The 27198-nt window shown below is 41.0% G+C and overlaps 2 protein-coding genes and 1 long non-coding RNA gene across 7 annotated transcripts in view; 1 reads left to right on the top strand and 2 right to left on the bottom strand.

Moving 5' to 3' along the window:
* Positions 1-846: 846 nt before the first annotated feature.
* On the bottom strand, positions 847-25337 carry LOC117263446 (uncharacterized). Its single transcript, XR_004502186.2, has 5 exons — positions 25066-25337; positions 21350-21498; positions 10797-10830; positions 10623-10663; positions 847-1491 (listed from the first exon to the last, which is right to left on the bottom strand). It is a non-coding gene; the product is annotated as an uncharacterized LOC117263446 (long non-coding RNA).
* ptrh2 (peptidyl-tRNA hydrolase 2) lies at positions 2063-5581 on the bottom strand. 2 transcript variants are annotated; one of them, XM_033636759.2, is made up of 2 exons: positions 5209-5581; positions 2063-3481 (listed from the first exon to the last, which is right to left on the bottom strand). In XM_033636759.2, the coding sequence occupies exon 2, from the start codon at positions 3469-3471 to the stop codon at positions 2956-2958; it is 516 nt and encodes a 171-aa protein (XP_033492650.1). In that variant the 5' UTR covers positions 3472-3481; positions 5209-5581; the 3' UTR covers positions 2063-2955. The 2 variants fall into 2 exon arrangements, with proteins under 2 accessions (XP_033492650.1, XP_078028459.1); XM_078172333.1 differs by having other exon boundaries at positions 5205-5229.
* LOC117263415 (vacuole membrane protein 1-like) overlaps positions 8791-27198 on the top strand; it is a 99466-nt gene continuing 81058 nt past the window's right edge. For 2 of the 4 annotated variants that reach the window (XM_078172332.1, XM_033636728.2), the window contains exons 1-5: positions 8791-9093; positions 10571-10670; positions 10819-10957; positions 21433-21523; positions 25418-25528. In XM_078172332.1, the coding sequence (XP_078028458.1) occupies positions 10583-10670; positions 10819-10957; positions 21433-21523; positions 25418-25528 (429 nt within the window). In that variant the 5' untranslated portion in view covers positions 8791-9093; positions 10571-10582. Of the gene's footprint in view, positions 9094-10508; positions 10671-10818; positions 10958-21432; positions 21524-25417; positions 25529-27198 lie in introns of those variants that run through there. The other 2 variants (XM_033636736.2, XM_078172331.1) reach the window with 2 other exon arrangements.

Consider the following 27198-nt stretch of genomic DNA (forward strand, 5'->3'; position numbering starts at 1 on the left):
ACACCATGTCCTTCAGGTCCAGAGTGTAAGATTGAGGGAGTTTTAGTGACATCTAGTGGTGGAGATTGCAGACTGCAACCAGATGAAACTCTTGCCATATAGAATTCCTTCAGTGTTTATTTTTTACCAGGAGCTGAATAATCCACACAGGTCTCCTCCTCTCCAAAACAAACAGACCCAGTGATATTAAACTGGTAAGAACACTGAATGAAGCAGTTTCACATTTTAAATATCAGTATTTGTCTGACGCTGCTTGTTGTGGAGGGGCTGCTAACTACACAAGTCAGCATGAAAAACACAAACAGCCCCTGTCTTTAAAGAGCCAGTGTTTGGTTTGTCTGTTCTGGGCTACTGTATCAACATGGTGATCTCTGTAGACATGCCCGTGCCCTATGTGGATATAAACAGCTCATTCTTAGTTACAAAAACACAACAATGCTTACTTTCAGGTGATTACACACTAAAGAATACATACTTATACTTAATATTATATTTCTGCCAATATCTTCACACTTGACCTTTTGCAGTAAAGTTCTGAATATACATTGTTTTCACCTCCAAGGATATGCAAAAAAGTGTGTTTACTTGGTGTTGGAAAGAGAATATTTTAGGTTGTGTTGTGTATTTCTAACGCAAGTTTAAATTTCATTTGAAGTGGTATTTAAAAAGATTTAAATTTAACTTGTTTATACCTGCAGACACCCTGTTTTCCTGTCTTAATATGCTCAGATCAGTATAACAGCAATGTAGTACGCACACCTTCTGGTGGTACAGATCAGAGGGTGCTACAAGGGTGCTGAATTTCCCTGTAAAATGCCTTAACTATTGAATTCCTCCACAAGGAAAACACTTGTTTTTCAGTATGAAAAAAAGTCTCAGTTTATGCAGAATTCATGGCAAATTACTGTAGTTCAACTTAATACATTTTTGTGAGACAAATGAATTGAGACGTCTATTGGAGTCTGACTGCAAGTTTAAGCCATAATCAGTCTTCATGCAGCTGGCCCCTGATGGGAGTTACTAAAACTTTTCTATACACTCAACAGATTTCTCTCGAACTTTGGTAAAGAAAATATGTGTTAGTGAGCACTTCTCCCTTTCCAAGATTATCCCTCCACTTGACAGGTGTGGCATATCAAGACACTGATTGAACAGCATCATTACTACACAGGTGTGTCTCAGGATGGTCACAATAAAAGGACAATTTAAAATGTGCAGTTTGATCTTGGGAAAAAATAAAAGATATTTATCAGCATTTTACATGACAGAAATGGATTTATCAGTCCCAAAAATCAGCCAGTATCTGGTGTGACACCATTTGCCTCCTGCCTCTCACAGAGAGCTGATTAGGTTGTTGAATGTGACTTGATGATGAACGTTGGCCCGCTCCTACAATGGCTGTGTGAAGTTGCTGGATGTTGGCAGGAAGTGGAACATGCTGTCGTACGCGCCATTCCAGAGCATCCCAAACCTGCTCGATGGGTGACGTGTCTGTGGAGTATGCAGGCCATGTAGGAACAGAAAAAGGCCTTTTACACAGAGGACATTTTTACTTGTCACAGTAGACAAGCACAGGTGTAAATAATTCTATCCATAATGGCTGAATTCCATTTATCTGCTCTGATTTCAGGGTCATATATTGTGTGTGCTGCTCTCGGTGAGACTCACTGGAGCCAATGTTATTTGTAACACCTGTGCTTTTCCCACTATGACAAGTCAAAATGTCTGCTGTGAAAAAGGCCCATGTGTACAGATCCTTGAAACATGAGGTCATGTGTTTTGGGACGGATTTTTACAAGTTTGTGACCAAAATTTGAGAAATAAATCTGTGTATAAAAAGTCTTGGCTCTTTAACCTGTTCAGATCCCCGTCCATTCCAGCAGACCAAACTTTTCTAGGATGTCTAGATCTATGAACACTGTTGTCTGACTCCACCCAAATGGACAGACTTAATTGAAAGGATGTCTATTAGTCAATCACAGTGTTCCATGTCTCCTAAAGTGGACTGCAGCAAAGCCACGTCCGTTTTTTGAACAAGCATGGCCGACCACGAGGCAAGGAGGGAGATGAGACATGTTTCTGTTTATTAATAAGTACATGATTTGTGTTTTGTGTTTTAAGTCTTGGATCTTAAACTCAAACCTGTGAAAAATTGAAGCAAAAAGAAGTGCTGCATTTAAATTTTTGTTCAGTATATTTCCAGGCTTCAATTTCAACTGTAAAGCAGCATTTAATACCAGGAAAAACACTTCCAGAACACTTCCAAAAGCCTTCCAGTCGAACTAGAATATGAATGACATCAATTTAACCAGCTGTACTGCAGCGTAATGTCAGATCCGATTGTTCATGGCAGTGTGTGACCTTCATTGTCTTCTGAATAAATACTTTACAGCATTAACAAACTTAATTCAGAAAAACACAGGTGTAATCAATAACATTAATAACAGCATTTCATTTATACAAGCCAATGTTAAGGCACTGCTATTTTGCATACTAGCTCGCTTCACTGGCTTCCTTTGACACTAAATGGTACCAAGCCATCTTTAATGTTAATAGTAACACCTGTGCTTCTCCTGAAAGTCAAAATGTCTGCAGTAAAAAAACAAATCACTACTGTTATTTTATTTTGTCGGGGTTCTAATGAGATGAACAACAGTTTTCATGTTTCCTCTGATCATCATGTCTTCAGACACAGTGTCTGGGGTGGTGTTTTTGTTACCATCACAGTAAAGTAAAACACATCAACCTCCTATTACTGCTTTTCAAGAGTCAACAAATGTGATAGGCATATGTGTCAAAAACTGCACCAAAAAATTCAAGTAAATAACATGTAATCGAGGCAACTATTGTTGTGTAAAAAAATATAAACTCCTGGTCGCCCAACTTAGTTTACATTGGAAATAGCTTTAACAACTAAGATGTTGTATGCAAGTCAGACTGACGTAAACTCAGGCTCTAGTAGAGTTTTAAGTCCCCGGTGACGTTGTCGATCAGATCAGCCGGGCCGGGACCGATGCCCAACACGGTGCGTGACCCAGGCGCAATTTGTGTCCTTCCTGCATCTTGAATCAGGCTGACAGGAAGCCCCACTTCTTTGGCATGACTCAGCAGATCAATCAGGGTGTCCTCATCGGGGGCCTTCACCACCACCTTGGGCTGACCGCAGTACTCCCACTGTTTGAGAAGCTCTGGGTTCCTACGCTGAACCTGTTTGTAAGCCGACACAGCAGCATGGGAGCACTGGGCAGCCACCTTCCCTTTACCCATCTTCAGGTCATTTCGCACCACCAGGATCATCTTGAACTCGCCGCCTTCTCCCATCACACTTGCTTCACCGGTGCCATTCCCCATCGCTGCCATCACGGTTTTGGATGTCTGGCCCAAGCGAGCCCGAAGGTGCCAGCCGAGGAGGAGCCCACAGCCGAGTCCTGCGACGAGACCCAGGCCCAACGGACCATACCCCAAGTCCATGTTGTTAAACCTGCAAAAATGACAGAATACAGTTAGTCTGTGTCACACCTGTACCAGTGATTCTGCTGCTCTCAACTAGTTACATTAAACTTTTAATAAAAAATTTAAATTATATGCCGCTAATGTTTATCTTTCCCCATGGTCTAGAAAATGGCACGGAATATTAGTTTCTTTCAAGTAGGGCTGTCAGCATTAACATGTTTATCGCTATGTGATTAAAGTCCAAACATAATGAGTTATTTTTTGAAAACTGCATTAACTGCGTGCTGCTATTTTCTTCGATGCACCTTTACTTGTGGTCAAGCCATCGTCGTGGCTTCCTGCTACCACAATGATGGAAAATAGTGACACCACTCTCACTCCCAAAATTTCCAGATGGCTCAATTGACAAGTCAAAAGTAATATGCACCTTGTGTCAAATGGAATTAAAATATCACTAAAGTACTTTTTGAGTCTGAGCTACAGCCTATGAGCTGAGCACACAGGAGCAGCTCATCAGACTGACGTCAGTGGGGCAACCACATCGCAAAGAATTATTTTGGAGTGTGCCAGTCATTCACCACACACCTGTGAATGAAACTAAATCAAAGAAGTTAACTACAGCACTTGACTGACTGCAGACTAGTCAACATCCAGGAAGACTTGAGTCTAGGGGACATCCTCAGGTTGGCATGTTGTGACCAGTCATACGCCTTATCGTCAAGAGGAACATTAGTTTTATACATACAGGACCTGTATGAATCAGAAACTGTAACTCCTGAAAAGTGCAAATGATGTCAAGATCTAAAACTCGAGAATATATTGCATATTTCTTGCTCTCATTTGAATCCCAATCAATCAAATCATTGCGTTACCTTGTTAATATGGACTTCAACAACTGTTTTGAAATTTAAACATGCACTTTAAAAACGTGATTAATCACAATTAACTATTAAATTAATTAATAATTAATCGTAACTAAAAAATTAATCATCTGACAGCCCCTTCTTTCAACATACTGTATTAAAGTTAGAAATTCCAGTATGGTGACAGCACTGGCACACTGTTTACAAAGCTGACATTCCTTCCCCTTCCCATTATTAGTGGGGTATTTTTGTTTGTTTGTTTGAAGCCTGTGAACAAGTGAGCATTAACATTATATGCAACTAACTCAAATGTAGCATAATCTGCTGACATGTTTTTATTTTGTAGACTTTTTATTTATCATTTCGTATCACATTATGAATTTGATCCTTTTTCTATCACAAAGTAGCTTCAACTACCTTTTCTGGTTAGCTTTAGTTAGCTAAACTATATTTCTCCCTCAGTTAGCTTTGCTCTATTTTAGCCTCTCACAGAGTGAGCCAAGTGCTAGCTTGCAAAGCTATGCTATCAAAGTAGCTGCCCTAACACTGGTTACCGGTGTTTACGTTATTTAGTAACTTTACTAACCCTGTGCCTGTAATACCATCTGACTAGAAAGCCAGTTCAGTTTGTCAACACATCACCAATGTAAGATTTGGCTACACTGAACGCTTTCTTTAAACTAACGACAACTTCGTGGGCTAACAAGCTAACGCTAGCTTACTAACTTTATTGTAAGCTAACGTTAGCTTCCTGGCTAGAAGGGAGACCGCTTCAGACATCAGACATCACTTTGGGGACAAGCAGACTCAAACATTTCAGGCCCTGATAGTGCCATAAAAGTGCAGGACAACTGTTACACGGCAGATAACACTGATTACATGTCATACCTACCGGATTGTCAAACGTGCCGAGTATGAATGAAGCGTCTTCTACTTCTTCTTCTTCTTCGGTTATTTTTGGCGGTTGGAATTCAAAATGGCGCATTACCGCCACCTACTGGATTTACCCGGAAGTCTCCACTTACTGCATATAATAATTTAATGCTAAGGGACTGTTCATTACTCATGAGGCGCGAGGGGGTGGTGCAAAAAAGGGGGAGGCATGTCAAATAATATGTTTAAGCACTGAGGGGGACTTATGTCTTTTTTATTTTGGCTTAGGGGAGGTTACAAATGTTTTTGTATTTATTTCACACAGATTTTTAAAGAAAACATGCTGCAGACAGATATTTTAAGTGAGACATAGACCTAGAATGACTTGATTTTTAGAATATATTTCCTGTTTTGTTTTTTTTACTTTATTTGATAGGACAGTGTGTAAATCTGAAAGGAGGAAGAGAGAGAGAGAGGACGACATGCAGCAAAGGGCCAAAGGCTGAAATGACACTTCGGCCACTGCGGCAAGGACCTCACCTTTGTACATGGGATGCCCACTCTACCACTGAACTACTGGGCACCCCAGAATCAAGTGATTTTGATTAAATATCACTCAGTACGTTTACATGCAGCTTGAGAAAAATTGAATTATTGGCTGAGTCCGACTGAAACCAGACTTTTAAATGCATGTAAACAGATTAGTCCAACTGAAATGGATTACTGTTAATTTATCATGTTGATCTGTTCTGTGCGACATCTATTGCATGTCTGTCCATCCTGGAAGAGGGATCCCTCCTCAGTTGCTCTTCCTGAGGTTTCTACCATTTTTTAAAGGGTTTTTTTGGGGGAGTTTTTCCTTATCCGCTGCGAGGGTCCTAAGGACAGAGGGATGTCGTATGCTGTAAAGCCCTATGAGGCAAACTGTGATTTGTGATATTGGGCTTTATAAATAAAACTGAAATTGATTGATTGAAATTGGACTATCTGTAGCTCGACTAACACACCTAGGTAATTCAATTGAAAATGGAATTATTGCTGCATGTATCCACTTGGTCTGACTGGAGTCGGACTCAGCGTTCTGCGCACGCACCAATTTTTCTTTTGCGAGCTTTCACCTGGAAGAAGAAGGAGATGACGTAGCAGCAGTTCAGTATATAGCAGTGCAGTACCTCCCAGAAAAACGAACGGAAACAAAACAGAGGTCGCACTTTTCGACGGACAAGGAAACTACTGTACATCCATTTCCGCCATGTTTATTCGTCTTTAGCTTCCTCTTTGGGTCAACCAGAACTAGTTCAACATGCACTATATTAAAAAGGACAGCACTGCCTATCATGGCAGTGTCAGATGTACTTGGTCAAAAATTGGATTTTCTCTTCTGCATGTATACTCAGACAAGACGAGAAGTCCAACTTGACTGATTAGCTGAGCTATGAGCTTAGCTTGACTACTGCCTGCATGTAAATGTACTGACTATTTTAAGCTCACATTTGGTTGTTTTTTTTATCTGTTGGAAGTGTTCATCACACATAATGTGTCCAAGGACCGTCATGAATTTGAAAATCAAAAAATAATATCTGTTTTTGCAGTTACTAACCATGATACATGGTGTAATTTTGGTGAGTTTGTTATTTTTTTATTTTTATTTTTTTTGAAAGAAAACATACCTTTCAATACCACCCACTGTATGTTTTCTCAAAAATCACCAGAATTACACCTCATAGCCAGAAACTGTAAAAACAGAAATTATCATTGGATTTCTGATGGTCCTCGGACACATCATCACTTAAAGATTCCAAAAATAAACCGTTTGCACGAACTAACAAGCATGCATGACAAGAGCAGAAAACCAAGGCTATTTTCAACCCCAGGCTTCTTCAAACTTCTAACTTTAGAGTTTCAAACATCAAATGATAAGTTTTAAATATCTAATAACTAATTTATTTATTACTTATTCAGTGTTATGGGAGGATAATGCATTTTCTGCCAGTCACTCAGAGAAGCTCAGGGAAAAATATCTGTAGCTTCAGGGAGGGTCAAAATGCAAAACAAAGTCACACCCTAGCCATCCATCTTCTCTGATAAATAGAGAACAGTCTCTAATTGTAAGCAGCCCTCCCAATCCAGTTCACACACTATTATAAATGTCCTACTTTCTGGTTGTTTGAGAGAGCCTAAAAGATTTTTTTTTTTTTTTTTTTTTTTTAAAAACTATTGTACATCTTCTCCAGAAACAGGGCCGGCCCTAGACTTTTGGATATTATAAATGTAATTTGAGCTGAGTTTTCCTGTCCAGTTTCTGAAAAACTGTAAAACCACACAAACTTCTGTATGGTTATAGTGTGCATCATCCTAAACAGGAATCTATTGGAAATTCCTTAACCTATATGGTGCAGTGGTTAGCACTGTCACCTCACAGCAAGAGGGTTCTTGGTTTGAACCCAGGGTGGGGGGTTCTTAAGTCCTTCTGTGCAGAGTTTGCATGTTCTCCCCATGTCAGCGTGGGTTTCCTCCAGGTGCTCCAGCTTCCTCCCACAGTCCAAAGACATGCAGGTTAATTGGTGACTTTAAATTGTCCGTAGGTGTGAATATGAGTGTGAATGGTTGTCTGTCTCTATGTGTCAGCCCTGTGATAGTCTGGTGACCTGTCCAGGGTGTACCCTGCCTCTCGCCCAATGTCAGCTGGGATAGGCTCCAGCCCCCCACGACCCCCAGCAGGATAAGCGGTTACGGAAAATGAATGAATGAATACATAAGAAAGGTTTTTATGTGAAGTCAAATGAAATTATTTGATAATATTTTAACTTTGGAGCTCCCTTTTCCAACACATTCTCACTCCAACCATGTCACGTATCTACATTGGGTCATGGACTTTCCACCTCCAGAGATGACGTGCAAGGTACCCTGGGTGCATTGGTGGTCGATGTTCTGGGACACCGAGTCAAGTTTTGCCTGTTACATATATTGTCTTCTTTCAAAATAAACGCATGACGTAGGTATAACACCGCAAACTGACGTTTTTTTCCTTCAGCAACTTAGGCACGTGGACGTGTTTAGGCAACAGAAACACGTGGCTAGGTTTTGGCTACAAAGGCACATGGTTAGGTTTCGGAAAAACAGAACAGGGCCACAGCAAGGCCTTCACAAAAAACAAAAAAACATGATTACGCCTTGACAAAAGGGCATTTTGGACATCAAGGGGCAAAGGGACAGGTGCTCGAGCTCGTGCCTGCACCTGAGTCCCATGCATGCCTTTTTTAAATCCTGTCTCTACACTGCCTTAAGTTAACAACAGTCGCATTGATGCTGAAAACCTGTGTAGGCCTTCTTTTTTCCTTAGTGAGAACAGAGTGACCTGCTGGAGAACACTCACCAGAAATAAATGTCCTCACTCTGATAAACAAGATGATGCTGACACTAAAACATGGCGACTTGCAGTTGAGGTCCTCAGACTCTAGTTATGACCTGAAAAATGTGATGTCCTGAGGTGTTCTTTTTTTTTCAATTTGGGAATTAGCTGAGCTCTCTTTGCCGAAATGCCATTCATTCACTCTCTGTGTGAAACCTACAGAGGACTGAGAAGTGTTAGAAGTGCGCTCCAGGAAAGTGATCCACTTATTTATAGGCCTTTAATTAGACTGGCTCTCTGGAGGTTCCACCAGGCAAATGATGAAATCTCCCCCTCTTTCTGTGCGTCTCTTCTGTCAGCCTGCTCTCCCCTCCCCCGGCAACTCTGTATCAGTACTCGATCCCTCGCTGGCCCCCTCCATCACCACACCCTGCACTCAAGTTGTGATGCAGTTCACGGGTAGCGTACTTTTGCCCTACATTGCCACTGGGGCTCCACCAAAGGGTTTCATTTGAGCCCAGAGCTTAGTGTGGATTAAACATCAGCTGAACGGTGAGTTTTCCTTCTGTGCATAATGCATGCTAAAATACATTAAGCCGTTACACTGCAGCCCTGCTTTGTTTTTACACTGTGTGTGAATTTATAATCTGTCTCCAGTGCACTCTCATTATCTGTGTTTGAATGTGGACACTGATTGCAGCTTATCAGATGTCTCACCCTGAAGTGTGTGTGTGTGCTCTGTGTTGAGTTTCACATTGTCCCTCGCACAAGAATTACTCAACAGGTCTGGGTTGTTTTGGTAGAAGCGATTGCGCAATCAAGTGCTGGAGCTGCGCTACTGTGTTTCACATGAGCTGTAGTGGTGTTATGAAACAGTATACTAGGTATTGATGCTTAATGATGCATGGAGTTGCAATTGTTATGCAGAATCAAGCACGTATGTTTGCAGTGACAGCTGAGGTCCATGTTTTACAGAGTTTGGCACCAATATCTTTTGCTTATTACACATTGACGCACTTCATTGAGCCCTATTGTTGGACAGTGCATTGTAGGTGTGTACTATTGTGCATAAAGCATTGGCACAGTGCTTCGAGTGTGAGTGTGAGCGTTCAAGGTTTATGGTCTGTGATAAAAAAGCTCTTGTTTGTGGCTTCCTGAGAAGGGCCAAGAGTCCAAATGCCTTGCAGTCCAATTGTCTGAGAAGATTTTTATATTCTTCTGTGGGACACTAATGTTGCATGAATCAGACTTCAATGTTCCCACAGCCTCTTTTCTAAGTGATCATAATGCATTTGTCCTTCAAGATAACGCAGGACGCCTAAACATGCTGGACCTACATGTTGGTCTTTAAAATTTTCAGGTCACAAGTGGGAAAAAAATCAAAGCATTTACACAAATCTCATCTTGTATCAAATTCCCATAGAGGCATCATGGCCTGCTGTAACATCAGTACTGCACACCACCTGGTATTCACAAACGTCTTGGGTTATCGGATCACAAGTGAGCAGCTCTAAACACAGGTGTGAACACCTCCTTCACACTGGTCAAAAAACCCACTAACATCTGGCTTTTGTATTCCATGGGAAAAGTCACAGTCAGCAGTCATTCCACGGACAAATGACTCTACTGTAGTCACAGGAATGTATCGGCTCTGGCTCCAATCGGCTTCGATTGGCAGATGGAAATACACTTAGGTCGACACGTTAATTGACATGCTGAGATACTTACAAGAGATATAAAAAAGAAGTAACCACTGTAACATTTTCACTGGCCTCTATCCTGCTTTCTACTCTTTACAAACGTGTTTTCCAGCCCTCCCTGCAGGTCAAACATGACACACCAGGAAAAAACAAAAAAACTACTCATTAGATCACACAAAGGCCTTATTAGGTTACCTGTAATCTGCAGGAGCAGGAAAACACTGGCTGCTCCACTGCTGTGTGGGAGCGTATACAGACATATTTTAGTGTGGAGAGTGCCGTTTGTGTGTATGTGATTCTCTGATAATTGCCTGTCTCTTTCTCAGCAGGACTTCTTCCCGATGAATGTGATGGCAGAGTGTGAGGCTGAAGTTGAACTACCTCAGAGGCGTCTTGGCGTCAAGGAACAGCCAAATGGAGAGCTGGCAGGTAGAAACAAAAGACATTTAATATACAGCTGAGCAGTAATCTAAAGATCTAAAAGTGTTTGATGTATTTACACGATTTTTATTAAAAATGTTAATTCCTTATTTTCTTACTTGTGTGCAAACTTACAATGTCAACGCTGTGTGGCTAGACTCAGAGCTGTCTGTGGATGAGAGGGAACAGAGGGACAGTGAGGAGCATGACAATCTGGTATTATGGAAGAAACCTCTGCTCACACTCCACTTCTTCACTCTGGAACTGCTCATCACTCTTAAGGAGTGGCTTTGGAGGTAAGACCAAAAGTGGGATGCAGCTTCCCCCAAAAGCACTCCCCCTTTTCTGCAAAGTTACACCTTAAGCATTAGGCCGTAGATCTTAAATGCATTTGATCAGTAAAAGTTTACCCCAGAATTTAGAGTCAAAACTATATTGATGTTTGTAATTAAATGTGAGAAACTTAATTAAAGGGAAAAACCAACTTAATTATGAACTCTAATATGTTATTTCAGTGGCCTGGGAAAGTTTAGTCAATATTTGTGACCATGAGCTCCTCTCTCCCAAAGCCATAAAGCAGAGAAGTAAGTCTTAAACTTGTGATGTCATTGGGTATGAAGTCTGGAGATGCTCTATAGACAGTGAATGGGAGTCTGACACTGGCATCAGTATAGAGGGGGCAACAAGACTTTTTGTCTCCTCACTTTCTGTGCGCACAAGAAGACACCACGGGCTCTATTTCTGTGGCACGGCCAGATCGCAGTCAGGTGCACCCTGGTAATTTCGTATGAACCCCGGCCACTGCAAGGACTCCGCCTACATGGGGCACCCACTCTACCAGTTGAGCTAGATGTCGCTTCTAGACTCTCAGTTTTTTGTGGCACTTTGTGAACTGTTTTCAGTGCAACCCGTTCCCAACAGACCTGTTGATGTGCAGAAGAAACTGTAGAATAATTTATCAAAACGACATGTTTGATGTGAACATAAGCAGTAGTTTGTGGTTATTTTACAACAGTCAGACACTGGTTGCACAAAATGTAAGTAGCGGATCTGCTGTGCCTAATTGTGGTTCAACAGGCCTTCAGATGGCTCTTAAAGGGTCACCAGTGTAAAGAAAAATTTATTTACATGTTGGAAATAACCCATCCCCTCACCTGCAAGCTATTATAGCGATCTACCAAAAACAGCCCAAACTCGGTGAGAGCACACAGTCTCCTCAGGACATGACATCATTAGATGACAACTATATTTCTTGTAGGAGGTGGAGCAACAACATCGGCACCATTTGTCTGAGAAGTGGTGCAGCAGTACTAATTTTAAAGCCTCATTTCCACAGAGCACTCCAGTACAGTGCAGTTCACCTCAGTACGCATTTTTTACGTTTCCACTGTGAAAAGTTGTGGATGGTACCAATAAAACCGTTCCTAATGTCGCCATGTTTGGTCCCCCCTCTGTTGGGGTACCTAGCACACAGATCTGGTACTAAAAGGTGGAGCTGTGAACACTGCAGTCTGTTGAGTGGTCAATAGAGGACGGTCACTCTGCTCAGGGCTGAGTTGTGGCTGGTTTTGAGGCTCATGTAACCACTGTTTATTTTAATCAGCATCAGTGAGTTTTACTTATATTAGTAAACTATAGCTATAAAATAAAAGGATGATTTGTTGCCTCTTGCAGCAGCTGTAGTCTGAGAAAAAATAACTGAACTCACTCGGCCGACTGCCGGCAACTTTTAAGGTAGAACGGTTACTTGTGATGTTACACATTAAATTTCAATATGACAACTTTGACCATTCCTTTAGGTTTTATTATCTCTCTTGAATGACATACACTTCTAGTAATGACTGTATCTTCAAGTGCTGAACTGCATACATTATAATCCTCACTACACTAAACCCTCGCACTTGCCTGAGAAGGACTAAATGCACAAACCCGCCATTTTTAAATATCCCATCAAGAAAGACTCTCATTATTGCCTGCTGTATTTTGTTTTGATAATGTCAGCGTGCAACCTCGTTCTGTGGATGATAAATGAGGTGCAGGCTTCCCTTCGTATCACTGGTGATGATGAGTGTTCATTAGACCTAGCAGTGCTAACAAAACATTAGCATACCACTAAATTAGTCTACCATTGTTTTTATTTTTCTTGGCGCATGCTCAGTACACAAAGCAACAAGGGGCATGTGGGAAATGAGGAGATTACATGGTTTCCCAAATGTTCCATTTTTGTCCATACAAAAACAAAGTACCCGGAGCTTTGAAACATATAAACCATAGAGGGCAATTCTAATAAAAACCCCTCAGTTATAGTGACCCAAAAACACAGTTTCTGTGTGGAGGAGAGGCCAAAACGCAGACGAAAATATTAGTTTTCAAAAATATCTGTATAAATGTAGACATTCCTCCTGGTGCTCTCAGTGTCAACTATAACATTTTCCTAAATTTATTGTCTGTGGAGCAGCTCCAGATGTACACCCTATGACATCACAAGTTCAAGTTATACCACTCTAGTTTTTGGATTTAGGAAAGAGTTGTTCATATCGTCTTTAGCCATAGGAATAACAGTTCCTCTCCAAAAAAGATAACGAGGTAAAGACTGGACTTTTAGTGCTGCAATATAAATCTGAAATACACAGGATACAATGTACAAGCTGTTTGAAGAAATTCAATATACATGTATTGCATGTGGGTAAAAAAAAGCTAGTAAAAGATGAAGATGAATCTTACGCCATAATGTCTGTGTTTGGTTATACTACCCTATAAACTTTAGTGCCAGTTTGACTAAGAAAGCAGCATATAGATAAAGATTTCTGTATGTGTTATTCATGTGTTGATGCAGCAGCAGCTAAGCAGTGTTCTTGAGATGTTAGTTTTTATTTATAGAGGTGCTAGTGCTGCTTGTCAGTCTCAGGCAAAAAGAAGATACGATGGCCGTGGAAAAAAAAAGCCATCATGCACTCTCCACACTCTCCCTTGCACACACAAAAGCACAAACACAGACAGGTTGACCTTGATTTTCTCAGTGCTATAAACCCAGAAGGCCTTCTCCCTCATAGTTTAGTCTTCACTCAGATGCCTAATGGAGCCTATAATGCAGCACAAAGGAATGGCTTATCATTTTTCCCCTCATAACCCCTCATCCTTACTGCTGATAGAGCTGGCAAGGTCTCTCTACCTCACTAAGTGATGTCACCTCAGCCACAAAAGCAACAGCATCGGCACAGACGACATCAGACTGTGCTGTGATGACAAATTCCCCGCGCTACACAACATGTCTTCTGTGCACCTGATAATCTTTGTTGACACGGAGGGCCCAGAAGAAGGTCAGAGTGTACGCACTGGGAGGCCTCTGTGGTTAAGTGTGAGAGGACAACGTGTTTATTTTCTAAACTACAAGAGGATGTGGTGAGCCGCAAGCACCGCGAGCAGTGTTCTGACTGAGAGAAGCTGCTTCCTCACCAACACTCAAAACACATGGTGTTGTAACTGCTGCAGGGGATACGTGTGAACACATTACGAGCGAGCAGAGTTTATCCTGAATGTTGATAGAAGTGGTTTGTAATTTATAGCATATGCACAGGGAGTCCTCAGGGCTCTGCACTTGTTTTGCTTAAGATGGTAATGGGGCAGTGGTTGTTAAACAAAGGGAGGAATGAGATGGGGATATGCAACTCTTATTTTGTAAGAAATCATCGTGGTCAAATTACTGCAAATTCTGCAGTCGTGTAAAACGAAGTCTGAAACAATTGGTGCTGCCCATTAGAGTGCAGTTTAAAAACACAAGCCATTCCTGAGTGAGAAAGCTAAGGACCAGTATTCCAGTGTGATATACAGTCAATATAGCCCAGTGGTTCTCAACCTTTTTAATGTCAAGGACCCCTAAATTGATAGAAACTAGGTCACGGACCCCTGTTTAGTAAGATTTCGCTTGAGAGACCTCCATATGGAAAGATTTGGGTTTTTAGACATGATTAAGACCAGAATTCTGTTCTCAACTTCAGATGAGGAGATAACCATGGAGGAAGTGAAACCTATGATCAGAATCGTCACTCTTGTGACTCTTTTTCACATTAGGCTCACTTATATACCAAATAAAACTTTGAGAATCAACTATTCCAGATTTTTTCTGGGGACCCCTGGACAGGGTTCACGCTAAACCTTCTTTTTTGAGGTCCAATATGGCTGTTAATATTCCAGATTTCTGGCAATATGGAACAACTACCAGACATACATTCAAACAGCAAGGAAACACTTCCAATTACATATGTCAAAAATAAGCTAAATCTGGGTGTTGGTGGCTTAGTGGATAGAGCAGGCGCCCCATGTACAAGGCTTTTGCCACAGCAGCCTGGGTTCGAGTCCAGCCTGTGGCTCTTTGCTGCATGTCATCCCCCCTCTCTCTCCCCCTTTCAAACTTACCCGTCCTGTCCATTCAAGGCAAAATGCCCCCCCAAAAAAACATCTTTAAAAAAATAAATAAAAATAAGCTAAATCAATAAGTGGTATATTGAAGAGACAAAGGACTTGGTGCACCACGTGTCACTTTAAAAAGCCTGCTGTCCACTGTCTGGCTTGCCATTGGTGGAGTGAAGAGTGTCTCCGGCCTGCTCTTTAAGGAGACCCATGGTGTGTTTGAAGGTCTTCTGGAGGACATGATTCATGATGCTGTCACCTAACTACAGCGAGCACGCTAAGAGGAAGACCGTAACCACTGTGGATGTGGCGTATGCTCTGAAGAGTGACGCACTCCATATGGCTTTGATGGATAAATCAATCCATCTGTAATTAATATCCCAAAATCTGGTCGGTGTAATATAAGTTTATATTTAAGTTGTCTCAGCAATTTATCGTATAAGTCACACAACATTAGGCTATCTATTACGCTATTTTTAAAATTTATTTGCCATATTTTCCACCAGACATTTTGGCTGTTGATATTTTTATCTGCACCCAGGGTACCTTGCACGTCGTATGTGGACGTGGAAAGTCCATGACCAAATGTCAGTATGTCACGAGGTTGGAGTGAGAATGTGTTGGCCGGACAACTACATATGAAATTGGTAAAAAGCCTGTGTATGCCACCTGACATTAACCCTGCCCCTGGAACTCCCACAAGGACCCCTGGGTGTCCCCAGGCCCTATTGAGAAGCACTGATATAATGTACTGAAAGCATTTCTTTATCAACAGTAAACTGTGTTTTTAATGGACACACTGCACATTGCTGGTCTTGTTACATCCAGTTAACCTCAATAATCTAAAGACTGAAATCCTCCTCACAGCCAGGGCTGGAAATGAACTTCTTGAACACTTGCCACTGTAGTTGGTGAATGATGCAAACCCAGCAGCCACTTGCATGATTTACCACCACTTAGCTGGGTGCTGGTGCTAATTTCCAACCCTGCACACTGTATGGTTCAGCCCGACTGAACCATCTTTGTTTTGTATTTGATTCTCAGTGTAACCACACATTACAACATCAGGAAGTAGAACAAGGTCTGTTTCCCTATCTCCCCGGCTACAACAGGCAGACTATATGAAGTAAAGTAACTGAACCGCAGTAGCACATAGGGTTAACACCAGGGCTTACACCACAGGCAATTAGAAATATGCAGCATTCACGTGCACCCCAGATGGTGCTATTTTCTGAGTTGGAAAGTCATTCACTTGGATGTGTTCATGAGCTTAAAGTAGTAATGTGGAAACAAAATTGACACTAAAGAGAAGATGTGTTGCATTTAAACAACACATTGATAACAGTTTGAAACTTTAAATTACAAAGTGATTTTGATAGTACAAAGAAATTGCCAGAGTGATAAATAATACAGAATAGTGTTTCCCATCCCTTTTCCTTAAGGGACCTGTTTTTTATTATGGAGTGAAGTGATGACCCCGGACTAAGTGATGCATTTCATGTTATATTCAATGCATCACAGCAACTACAACAGTACAGAACAACTGAAACTGTGGGCTTCAATTAACCCAAATTAAAAACACAATAACCACAGGAAGTTTGTGTAAAACAGGCAATTTGGATGAATTCCGACCAAATAATTTCCTGTAAACATTTATTCAGAGATGAGTTTTCCTGATATTCCCTAAAGCAGGATGAGATGGTTTAGCAGAGAGCAAAGGCTCTGTCAATAGAGCTTGTGTTATGGTCTTCACTGTGCCCCCATCCTGTGAGATGTATTTTGGGTTTATATCTTGAATAACATTCTAAACTTTTAGAATAACAATTTCATTTAGTTTTCTTTACAGAAATGAATGAAAGGCTGATATTTGGCCTAATGTATATATTTTAAAAAGGTTTTCTTAAACCCCTTAAAATCAAGAAAGCCTCATGAGCTCTGTGATGCTTTAGCGACCCATAGTGGGGGTTGGGATTCCCAGATTTGGAATCAGTGGCATAGAAGACAAATGCAAACATCTTACAGTACATGACTGAAAACTGATCAGGTGATGCCTACATTTCCTCTTTTCATAATGTTCATATACGACTCCCAGAGTTGAAAAAAGTCTCTCTGCTTGCCCTTAGAAATGTAAGTTAGTCTTTTCAGTCCTACACACTCTGATAATTCCTTTACCCACATACTCTTCCAGCATAACGCAATAGCCCTCCTGGCTTGGAGAAGTCCGAAGTCCAGAAGTTAAGTATGTTTTGGTGTTTGAATGAAGTCCTCTGGATGTATTCCAAGCACACACAGTATGGCATTTAAAGTGACCTTGCTGTTAAACATCTCTGACAAACATTTTATAACATCTTTCCAGAAGTAAAGGATTTTTGCACATTACCATAGACAGTGAAATAGTGCACTTTTCTTCTGTTGAAGCACAATCATCAGGAATATTTGCAGACATATGATAACGTTTGACAAGAGTTATGTACATTTGCATTAACCATTTATAATGAAGTAATTTAAGCCTTCTATGTATTGTCTGTTTTTGTGCCAAATCCCAATCAGTGCTTTTAAATGTTAGTTTTAATGGAAATGTTAACATTAACAACAAAGGAGAGGAAAGTAATTAAATAATAATAACATAAGATAAAATAAACATACAAGGGGAAATATAGATTTATCTAAATTATCTGATACACTGGGAACATTTTAAGAATATCATAACTTTTGTGCTTTTCCCCCTTTTATTGATTTTTAGGGTTTTACGTACAGTTTAAATTAACTTAGGAGAGAAAACAAGACATATATTGATATTATTACAGAGATAATTTTATGTGAAATACGGAGAAGTGTCCCCTTCACTTAACGTTACCTCCACCAGCAGCTGACTGACTGTCAAGGTGGGCGTGTAGCGGACAGCTCGCAGTTCACTTGTTTCACTCCGTTGATTTATGTCAATCTTAACATTACTTCTGACAAACTCAGATCGGCCTCTCAGGACACTGGTAAGTTCATTTATGAAAAAAATAATTTTGTTGGCCATTCAGACTGACTGAAAGCTAATTAACTTGTCACCACTGGTGGCTAGATAACGTTTTCTAACTGCATTTTACCCGCACCTAAAGACGGACGTTAGCTAAAATAACGTTACAGCACGGCTAATGTTAGCTTACACTACGTAGCTGCTAATCATTTTAATGTTAACTTGGTTAGGAGTTCCCAAAAAAATATTACGTTAAAGTACATATGTAACGTTAAATAAAAGAGCGGACACACAAGTACCTCGAAGTTGTAACGTTACTTTAGTAACGTAATGTAATGAGAGAGGCTAATTCTGGTGTCCATTCGGACTGACTGAAAGCTGACTAACTTAGCACCGTTACAAACTAGCTAATGCTTTATAACTGCATTAACCCGCGCCTAAGGACAGCTGTTAGCCAAAATACAACACGGCTTACACTAAAATGGCAGCAAATCAGTTTAACAATAGTAGCCTCACCTGGCTAACGTTAGTTTAGCAGTACCGTTAGCTTAGTTAGAGGCCCCTAATTCAAATTCCATAAGCAAAAATACGTATGTAAGTATCAGAAAGTGAAAACACACATTCCTCCAAGTTGTAATGTTACTTGTGTAACTGTAGTAATGCCACCATTTAGTTAATTAGTGAGAGAATCGTTTCAGACTTAATCTAACTAATTTACCACTGCTGGCAGCTAGCCAACATTTTATAACCACATTTACCTGTACCAGTGGACCAATGTTAGTAGAAACACAAGTACCTCAAAGTTCTTGTTACTTAAGTTATGTAACTTCAGTTATGTTACAGTAATTTTTACTGTTAAATAATGAGAGAGAATAATTCTGTTGGCCATCCAAATTGAATGAAAGCTAACCGCTGATAGCCAGCTAATGTTTTATTATTGCATTTACCTGCACCTGAGGACAAATGTTATCCAAAATTGTATGTTGTAGCATCACTTGAGTAACATTACACAGTCCCTCCAGGATCTTGCAGCAAAAAACCCTTGAATTTGCGGTCAGTTTTGTAAAAAAAAATGCGATAAAAATTGCTGCATTTTTTGCGTGAAATTGTAGCAAATGACAAAAATTGCAGCTAATGACAAAAGGAGAAAAAAGATGTTTTGTTTTTTTAATTACTGAGTCCAAAAAAAAATGGGTCATGTAATCACTTGCTATAATAATTATTCTGAATATTACGAAAATAGCTGCAAATGTTTTTTATAGTTCTCTTCTTTAGTTTTATTTAATTAGTTTCAAAACATGGACTCTAATAATTTTGCAAAAAATCCTGAGTCAATATTGTACCAGACAATGTGACTGTAAAACAACATGTAAGTTACATCTTCTGTAAACATAACATTTTAATACAACACATATTGTATGCATTTAAACAGTACAAATTCTTATGTCAATACAGAGCGTTTCTCCATACTGCAGTGCCATTAGCGCATTTGATGACGCGTGTGATGACAATTCAAATGACGTCGCGTGCGCAACGACTTCTGGTCGGCCGGAAAAACACGGAAAAAAAATCACGGGACTTCTGAGAAATTGCAGGCCCCCGCAAATATTGTGGACTTTTGTTGAATATGCGTTAATTATTGCGATCGCAAGATTGCGATTTTCTGGAGGGACTGATTAGTTACGTTAGCTAAATGTAAGTATACTTAGTGCTAGTTATTTTCAGCTACTGATAGTTAAGTAGTTTAGTCTCTCCTCATGAGTGCAAGTTAGGTCTGGCCCTTAATCAAGAAGTCCTCCAGTGTCTTAAGTAGGGATGCATGATATTATTAACAATATCTGATATGTCAATATATAACAACTTATATGGCGGATAACCGATACCGATATTGATATATCCACTTTTTTCCCCAGCTAATTTTAGTGGTCAAGTCTCTTCTGTAGTATCATATTATGCATGCATAATCCTATCATGATGGCCCACCAGCAGATGGAGACATAAAATAGCATACGTTTAAATGTATGCAATATTCATTCATTGTGCAAAATAAGAGAAAGCATGTTGGCTGATGCTGATAGTTCATTTTAAAGTTGATATTGGCTGATACCTGTGATGTGCCAATATTATCCCTTGTCTTAAGTTAACACACCCTTCTCTCAACCATCAGTTGTCAACTCAGAGGAAAATCTTGCTGCTCACAAAAAGTATTTTCATTGTCTCATCAGAAATAAATCAGTTTCTCATTTTAAGATTACTAAATTCTGATCAGTTTCTCCTAAATCCCTCGAGCAAAAGAATAAATCAGCAGGAGTTATTTTGCTGTGCTCATAGGCTTCTCAGAGGTTTATCAACTCTGAGAACAGATAAAATACAGAGTTGAGACTTGAATTGCCAATCAAGTTTCCTTTTGGATGTTACTGTTATCTCAAGAGCTAATTATGTAAGACATAAAGATTACTGCAGTAAGAGAGGAAAAAGAGCATTGTAAATTTTTTCACAGGAGCTGAATATAAGTCTGAGTATGAGAAAATGGTTAAAAGCTCATACTGATGTTATATTGAGCTCAGTTATGTCCAGGAGAAACAAGCTTGGCAAAGAAAAGATCCTGTTTGGATTTTTCTTTTTATCTTGAAAGTGGCTTTAAAAAATGTTTTTTAAAAAAAAATATATAATGTAGGCTACTGTGTAAACAGAGAAGCTAACATGTGCCCTCCACAATACACTGATGACACTATCACTTGTAGACTTTGTGTGTGTGTGTATGTATATATATATATATATATATATATATATATATATATATATATATATGTATATATATACATATAAACACAACAGGGAATCAGGGAACAGGGAATCAGCCCCACATGGCAACATATTTCATTGTCAAATCTCTGGGCTTATTGTTGTTTTCCTACAGTCAGGGCATTTCAGGTTATTTTTATGTTGTTCATTAATCCAGAAATCCAGAATTATCATAATATCTAAATTATTCAATAAAACTACATGTATTTCTGGTGTCAGCAGGTGGAGTTTTACCCCACTTTTCCTGTGTGACTGGTTTCCCTTTAAGTGTATTACCCCCATGACTAAAATTATCCTATGGAGAACATGCCACTGCTGTTGGTGAAGCCTGTAATTGCAGTGGCTTGATTAGTCTCCAGCAGATGTCTCTCTCCCACAAAGTTAAGATTAAAATTTAGCTCCATCAAAGAATTCCTTTCCTTTCACTCACACTTCCTCAGTCATGCCTCTAATGATTCCTCATCTTTTTTCTCATCTGCCATCACATTTTGTCCCCCTGACTCACCATCTTGTTTACCATTCACTTCTGCCTCCTCATGTCTGCATCCATCATTTTCCACCTTCATTCTCTTCTTCTCCTTCACCCAGGCTCTGGCAGCAAAGACAGACAGTGTTTGGCCTGCTGATCCTGCTTATCCTCCTCTCCATTGCCTACTGTATTGAAGGAACACACCAGAAGGTGACTCAATACTATACTAATATTTTTCATAGTACAGTAAACGCATACTTGGGATGCCGTGGAGGGTCACCACCTGATCTCTTCCATGTTGTTAGGCTGACATAAATCATGAAGTCTGGGTCTTTTAAGGGAGGTTGCCAGCTTTATTTCTGTGATGGTTGCTTGCCTTATAATTATGGAGTGCAAGTTACAGTTTCCTGCCATTTTTACCACCATAACACCTCGTCCTAACCAAAAGCAATGTGAACGAGCAAGCCTAACGAGGAGCCTATCTAGGGATGTCACGAGTACTTGATTTCACTATTAACCGCGATTTTAAACGACACGGTTAATTACTCGTAAGGATTCCTCAACACTGTCACTCTCCAAAGATTATGCCGCGACGTGGAACCATATACAGTAGGTCAGCGCAACTCACACGGAATGAAAACAAAGTTACACAAGCGTTGTCTCCGAGTGATGAAGTATGGATGAAGAAGATTTATTCCCCCCCAAAAAACGGATAAAGTCAGCTGTGTGGGATCATTTTGGCTATTGCAAAGATGACCAAGGGGTCATTGTTGGCGACGGCTTTCCAGTTTGTAAAACATGCCGCAAAAAAGTCGCGGCCAAAGGATCAAACAAGAGCAACATGATACAACACCTGTGGTACAATCACCCGGCTTTACATTAGCAAGTAAAGGTAAATGCACAATAACTGGGTTAAAATACGTAAATCTCAATTTATCTAATGTAACACTGAATTAAAAAATTATATGTTAGTGTGTCATTTGCAATTAATGGCGTAGTGGTATGATACGAGTTGGGCTTACAGTGCAACGTGACAAGCTAAGGCACGTCTCAAAAACTTTTTTGATGGATAGTTTTGATGTTTGTGTGCACACAGCCTGAGGTTGTAATGGTTTTGGGTCCATGTAGCTCTTTGGAGTGAGACGACAGGCAGAAACTCACGTCCACACGAGTGCGGGATTTCGCAAATGCTCGTCGTTTATTTTTACATCAACTTAAAAACACTCCAACCTTACTAAGCCCGGTTGTACGGCTACTATATTTTCATACATGAACAAAATAGTTGCCACACGTACTTATAACCATCACTGTTGTGTTGAGAGATAAAAGAAAAAGCAGGAGCACATGGACATAAATGAAACTTAAAGATCTATAAGGAGTGTTCATGTGATTTTACACATTTATAGTGTGAAATTAATTCATGCATAATAATCGTAAAACCGTGATTATTTCTCTGACAATAATCGTACCAAGAAAATCTTTAATCGTGACATCCCTAAGCCTATCCCAGCTGACACTGGGCGAGAGGCGGGGTACACCGTGCACAGGTCGCCAGACTATCACAGGGCTGACACATAGAGACAGACAACCATCCAGGCTCACAATCACACCTACGGGCAATTAAGAGTCACCACTTGACCCAACCTGCATGTCTTTGGACTGTGGGAGGAAGCTGGAGTACCTGGAGAAAACCCATGCTGACACAGGGAGAACATGCAAACTCCGCACAGAGGGCCTCCTCCACCCCAGGGTTTGAACCCCCCACCCTGCATTAGAACCAGGAGGTGACTTGCTGTGAGGCAACAATGCTAACCACCTTGCCGCCCCCACAACCTGATGCTGAATAAACAAATTACATTTAGAGTATGCTGGTGAGCAATGACAGTTACAAACCATTTCTGCTAAAGAACTTGATGGTTTAAAACAAGCGGACCTAATATAACAAGCTAGTTTAGCTCACAACTTCTTGACTTAAGCTGTTTTTCTTCTCCCGCACTGAGCTGAACTGCCAATTCATGTGATTTCCTCCGCTGTCTCCGGTACAGATTCAACATACTGAATCGACTGAAAGACAACCGACAAGGGCCAACTAGTGCCAACAGTGTGGAACGCAAAACCTAGGGTGACAGATGCTCACAGATGTCCCGACATTGACCAGTGGCCGAACATTGGCTTGGTGTGTCAAGGCCCATAGGAAGAGGTGTAACACTGAATGTAGTACACATACTTTGGGCGGCTGTAGCTCAGGAAGTAGAGCAAGTGTCTGTCCTTTCAAAAAGTTGGTGGTTTGATCCTTGGCTCCTCCTGTCCACAGGTTGGAATTTCCTTTAGCAAGTCACTCAAGCAGCCCCAGTCCCACTAAGGCCCTGTTTAGACGACAACGGTTTCTCTAAAAACGGAAAAGTCTGTCCTTTGCGTTTTAAAAAACTTCTACGTTTATATGACAACGTTATTGAAACGATTCCCGTTCACACAGAGCCGCAAAATCTACTTGAAATGCTGTAGTATGCACGCCAGGCCAATGGGTGGCAGTGTAAATTTGCAAAGCAACACCACGGCATGACACCATGCGCCTGCGCTGAAGCGCCTTCCTCTACAACGTGGTGATTACAAACCAAAACAAAGAAGACACACTGGGGAAAGCATGCACAGATAAATTTGTCTGGATGGACAACGAGGTGGAGTTGCTACAGTAACAGATCTACACTTCACTTCAAATCAACAGGGTGAGCAGCACAAACAGAGCTTGGCATTGTTGTTACGGTCGACTTTCTCGCGCATGCCTAGTGACTGGAACCGTAATGCGCGTGTGCGAAAAGTTTCTGTTTTCAGAGGAACTGGATATTGCAAGTTTACATGACAACGGAGACGCTGCCGTTTCCAAAAAGTTGCACTCTGGAACCCATTTTCAAAACGCTGCGTTTTCAGGCACCCAAAATTAAGTTAACTGTTTTCAGTTGAAATTGTTGTCGTATAAACGGGACCTAAGGTTGAATAGTGTTATTATTTACTATTCATTTAGGTCCTTCATAGTGACATGCGTGATTATTGTGTCCTACAAAATTATAAGTGCAGAGATTGGGATTTTCACTGCAGGATCACAAGAGTGCCTGTGAGAGGATATTTGCACGAGCATCATTTCTAACAAGTTTGTGCTTGTGTGAGTGTGCCTACATCACGTTCGTTTAATAATTAACCTCCCACAAAGCCTTGTTGTACCTGCTAATCTCTTGTGTCCACAGGGCAAACTTGTGGAGTTGTGACTGTAAACCACAGCAGACTGTGCTAAGGATCTGAATCGAACCCTTCCCCTTTATTTTTCCTTACTTTTTGTGTTTTTCCTGATATGTTCTGCAGTATTTTGAAACCCACTGCCATAAAACTTTTTTTTTTCCAGTGTAATATGCACAGCCTGAGTAGTTGTGTAATCAGTTCTCAATAACCACACGTAACAATCGCCCATGGCTGGCACTGCACTTCCCAGCAAAGAGAGAGGCAGTGTGTGGTGTTTTTGTTTTGCTGGGTTTCCTGGGAAATGAAGTCTTCGGTCAGAGCCTCCCCCACTCCCCAGTGCTTTCAGTCCCCTCCCTCCTTCCCGTAATCTACACAATCCATGCTTCCTCCTGAAAACGACCTGCCTTAGCTCGAGGGAGGAGGTGTAAACTGAGTGATAGATGGAGTGATAGTGGCAGATGAGCAGGAGGAAGAGGAACACTGAGAGAAAGAGACAGAGAGATCTTGGCTTGTCTTACTTTACGAGTTGTGTAAGAGCTGGCTGCCATCAAAAAGAATAATGGTGCTGTTCTTCTGTCAGCGTGCTGAACACTCCTACCCTACAGCTCTGTCCTCTAAACTCAACAACAACCTCTGTCTCTAAAGGTCTCTCTCTCACTCTCTTCCTCTCCCTCTCTTTCTCTACCACTCACTTGCCCTCTCCCACCCTTTTAAGTGCCCTCTGTTTTGCACACTTTCACTCTCGTACCTTCTCTCACTCTGTCTCTGTCCCTCCTCTCTCTGTGCCCCCCTCCCCTTTCTTGTTTTCCTCACACTCTGTGCATGTGTCTCTGCCATGTGGTTGACCGTCCCTCTTTCTGGCCTCTGCAGTATGTGCGCTACATGGAGAAGAAGACGCTGTGGTGCGCCTACTGGGTCGGCCTGGGCATCCTCTCCTCGGTGGGTCTTGGCACTGGCCTGCACACCTTCCTCCTTTACCTGGTAAGAAAGTGTTTTCTGTGACTCCACGACAAGTTGCCCGCCACTTTCTCACAGTGCAGTTATTCACTTGCCTGTGCATGTTTATGACAGAGCTGGAACTCAAACACAGTGGATGATGGTGGTGCAGTGACGCAGGTCTCAAAATACTGTGTTGATGCTGTTGTTGGGTTGTTGCTAAGGCTTTAATAAGAGCATTATTAAAAGCTTTTGGAGGCTCCTTATGCATTTGCACATGCATACGTGAGTTAGTATGGGTTTGTGAGCGCGTGCATTTCAGAGTGGGGCGGAGATGAATAGACCCTGTGGTAGCCGCACTGTTTTGACAGGCAGTCTAGGAACAATCGCACTCACTGACCCCTCTGACTGAGTGCACATGAGGATAAAAACACTCTCCCTCCCCCTCTCTGAGTTCTTTCTCTTTCCTTTCTCCTTATGCTCCTGCTCCCCACTGCGTCGCTCACTCTCACTTTCTCTTACACTCCCTCCCCTCACTCGTTCTCCTTTTTATGTCTCTCCTTTGCCTACAGTCCCCCTTTTACTCCCCCCCTTTCCTTCTCCCTTCCTATTTCTTTCTATTTTTCCCCCAACTCTCTCTGCCTCTGAGTGTTTTTGCTCACTCTCGGGCGTGGGGAGGTGTTGGGTCTCTACTGCTGATCAGATCAGGGTCCCAAAACATCTGCTTGTCTTCACTGCCCCATCTGTCATCAGGGAGTCCACGGTCGCACTTGTATGCCCCGGCCCAGTGGAGCTGAACTGGAAACTTTGAAGTGTGTGTCCTCCATTCTGCTGTTTTTAAAAGCCAAACTCTGGCGCTCCCAGATGTAATTTGAGAGTTTTTTTGCTACTCTCCCTCAGTGGCTCAGCTCACTTTTTCAGACAGTTTAAATGTAGGATGTCACCATCTAGTGAGCGTGGCTGCTACTGCAGGTTGCGGTGTCATCGAGTTCATGACAGAACTTGGTGCTCCTTGCTGGAGCTGCTGTTGTGCATTTTTTATAGAGTTGGACTGATATTGTTTTTTAAAGGCCGATACTGGTGCAGATGTTTTGGACTTAATCAACAGATACATGATGTTTTTGTGTGGATATTCAAATAAAAATGTTTTTTTAAAACATTTACCTTGTATGTATATTCTGAATAGGAATAATCTCACCTCCACTGATTTCTTGTCGGCCTCTGAAACTGCATTTAGACCAAGAGAATGCGCTATAAGCATTGAAACATTACAGGCTTTTACACATTGACAGACCATAACCTGTTGATGGCAATCCAGCTCGTCTACACTGGAATAAAAGATGAATACATTAAAAGAAACAGCCTGTAGTCAGTGTGGATATATTATCACTTTGGAGATGAATGTCGTGAATTGGCTGATACTCATTTTTCAAATAAATTGTTGCCTTATTGTTAGTCCAACCGTACTTGTTTATATAAAGAACCCTGCCTGATCTATTATCTGCTTCCTCTTTTTAACTCTGAGCTAAAACCACAAGTGAGAAGCACAAAACTGACCCTAGAGAATTCAAATTATACATCTTCTATTCTGTAGATACTTTAAGGAGCTATTGTGATTCTTATATAATTTTGTGGCTGTCAGGCTTCTTGCAGATATTTCTGATTTCTGACAGAACAAAAAGTTTCTGTGGTAAGTGAGCAGTGGCGAGTTCCAG

Source organism: Epinephelus lanceolatus, chromosome 11 (assembly GCF_041903045.1).
Source record: "Epinephelus lanceolatus isolate andai-2023 chromosome 11, ASM4190304v1, whole genome shotgun sequence".
Taxonomy (NCBI): domain Eukaryota; kingdom Metazoa; phylum Chordata; class Actinopteri; order Perciformes; family Serranidae; genus Epinephelus; species Epinephelus lanceolatus.

Excerpts from the sequence above, each read along its gene's own strand:
- ptrh2 (XM_033636759.2), bottom strand. The coding sequence starts at position 3,471 with ATGGACTTGGGGTATGGTCCGTTGGGCCTGGGTCTCGTCGCAGGACTC.